This window comes from Equus asinus, chromosome 9 (genome assembly GCF_041296235.1).
Source record: "Equus asinus isolate D_3611 breed Donkey chromosome 9, EquAss-T2T_v2, whole genome shotgun sequence".
In the NCBI taxonomy this organism is placed as follows: Eukaryota; Metazoa; Chordata; class Mammalia; order Perissodactyla; family Equidae; genus Equus; species Equus asinus.
The window spans coordinates 73,119,728-73,121,804 of NC_091798.1; the positions used below are offsets into that span (position 1 = coordinate 73,119,728).

The 2,077-nt window shown below is 38.1% G+C and overlaps 1 protein-coding gene across 1 annotated transcript; it reads right to left on the minus strand.

Annotated features, from left to right (window-relative positions):
- Positions 1-213: 213 nt before the first annotated feature.
- Positions 214-1,380, minus strand: LOC106848097 (C1GALT1-specific chaperone 1-like). Its single transcript, XM_044780064.2, has one exon. It carries the CDS (start codon positions 1,327-1,329, stop codon positions 448-450), a length of 882 nt encoding a protein of 293 aa, XP_044635999.2. The 5' UTR covers positions 1,330-1,380; the 3' UTR covers positions 214-447.
- Between the last annotated feature and the right edge of the window lie 697 nt (positions 1,381-2,077).

Below are 2,077 nucleotides of genomic sequence, written 5' to 3' on the forward strand. Positions count from 1 at the left end.
TTTGCACATCTTAGAAAGCTAAAAGGACGTGTTAAAATTTATAACCAACCAGCAAAAATATGTCACACAGATTTTTAATGTTCATAATTTAGAATTTATCACATAAATATATTTATAAATATATCCTTTATTTGCAAAATTATTATCCTTAAAACATTTCTTTCCAATACATTTGAAATTTTCATGCGTTTTAAGGAAAAAAACCCATCCTGTTTAAACATGTACTACTAAACTTTAATGTGTGGTTAAACCAGTGTCACCAAATTAAAAAAGAAAAGAAACATACTGCTGTGTTGGATATGCAGTCGTTACAACAAATAACGACAATACATGTCCTATTCCACCATCATGTACGTGCTCTTGTTTCATTTCTTAGTCATTATCAGAAACATTTGGAGGTAAGAAAACCAATGCATCATTGAAAATATGCCCGAATGCCCTAAGACATTATACCCCATACATCATCACATGCATCTGATTAGGAGTCAGTCCATTAAAAGTAACAGCCATATCTGAACAACATCCTTCTACTACCAGGTTGGGGTGATTAGTCATTGCCTCTTTAATAGAAAGCCCACCAGATTTGGTATTAAGTACATCTTTTCCTTTAGAATCTTCTGCATTTTCTGCAAACACTCCAGCATATTTCAGGCGTACTGCTAGCTGCTTATCTTCAGATATCTTCCAAATCATCCCTCCCTGGTCAGGACACTTTTCAGGGCTACTGAGAAGGTGGTTAAGTCTTTTCATTGATTCCATACTTAAGACAATTCCTCCTTCCACACTCACATATTCAAGGTCTCCAGATGTTACAGTGTGGCCTAGATAGAAAGGTTGTAATGGATCCTTCTTTAACAAAAAGTACTTTAAGTTTTCAATAATAGCAAACGTCGTGGGGCGTGCAATAAAGAACCAGTTGTATCGGTTTCTATATTTATCAAAGGCATATTTGTAAGCTTTTCTCATCATTAACCACATATCTTTTGTTTCCATGTTAATTGACTTAAACACTTTAACGTTTTCAGAACTGAAGAACTCTGCTTTGTCGCAGTGTTTGGTCCAAGTTTCCTTCACTGCAGTCCAAAGACTCACATCTTTGTGTTTTACAAGGATGATACAGTATACCCGAAAGCTCTTACTGAGCTCCATGCGTTCATCCTCTGAAATTTTCAAGATATCTTCTTTATTAGGAGCTTGTACGTGATAATGCTCATGGTGGTACATTCTACTTCTATAACCAATTCTAACGTGTCCTAGTATAGTGATGAAGGCACAGAAAATACTTCCAAGCATCACACTCTTCAAAACTAAACTGCTCTCAGAAAGCATTTTTCCCGCGTCTCCAACGGCTTGGGGGCGGGAGAGCGCAGCCGCGGACGGTTCTCCTCTCACGTTCGCGCGCCACTCGGTTAGGCTCCTGGTCCGGCTGCTCTAGATGCCGGCGGTGTCCTCTCGTTGGTTTGGCTAAAGGTGGGGAGGCCCAGGAAGTCCATACATGGTTTTAAAGAAAAGTGTTTTAATCAGTTTTTTATCCTAAGCTTTATTTAATCAGTTCCATGGAGGAGACCATTTTATCCCCGTTAATTTCTCCCTCTTATAGTTTCCCTGAAAATACAGAATTACTCCCACAAGGACCCACTTCCAAGTGTGCTTGGAAGAAATCCCCCGCCTCCACCCCACAAGGAAAATATTTTTAAATTAATTGTTGCTCAGACAAATCTTTACCATCAAAACACTGCGTATTTTTAGGAAGGTGTTGGAACAAAATAGAAAATATGATCCTTTTCAAAGTCCCAAACCATAGCAATCTCTTTTCGGAAAGTCCATTGGCGGTTCCTTATCTTACATATCACATAAAGGAGCTGAAGAAAGTTTCTTATCTTACATATCACATAAAGGAGCTGAAGAAAGCCCATCAAGGAAAAAGGGAATGCCAGATGAGAGAATAAAATCCACAGAGCCCAAAAGTTCGCAGCAATAGCAACACAATTAATATATTCTTGTTTATTTAATCACAGCCGTAGTAAAATTATAACTAGAGGCACCCCCTTGGCATTTGAAAGAGACAAACATAAGA

What these genes read in the sequence shown, in the direction of transcription:
- LOC106848097 (XM_044780064.2), bottom strand. Translation starts at nt 1,329, where the DNA reads ATGCTTTCTGAGAGCAGTTTAGTTTTGAAGAGTGTGATGCTTGGAAGT.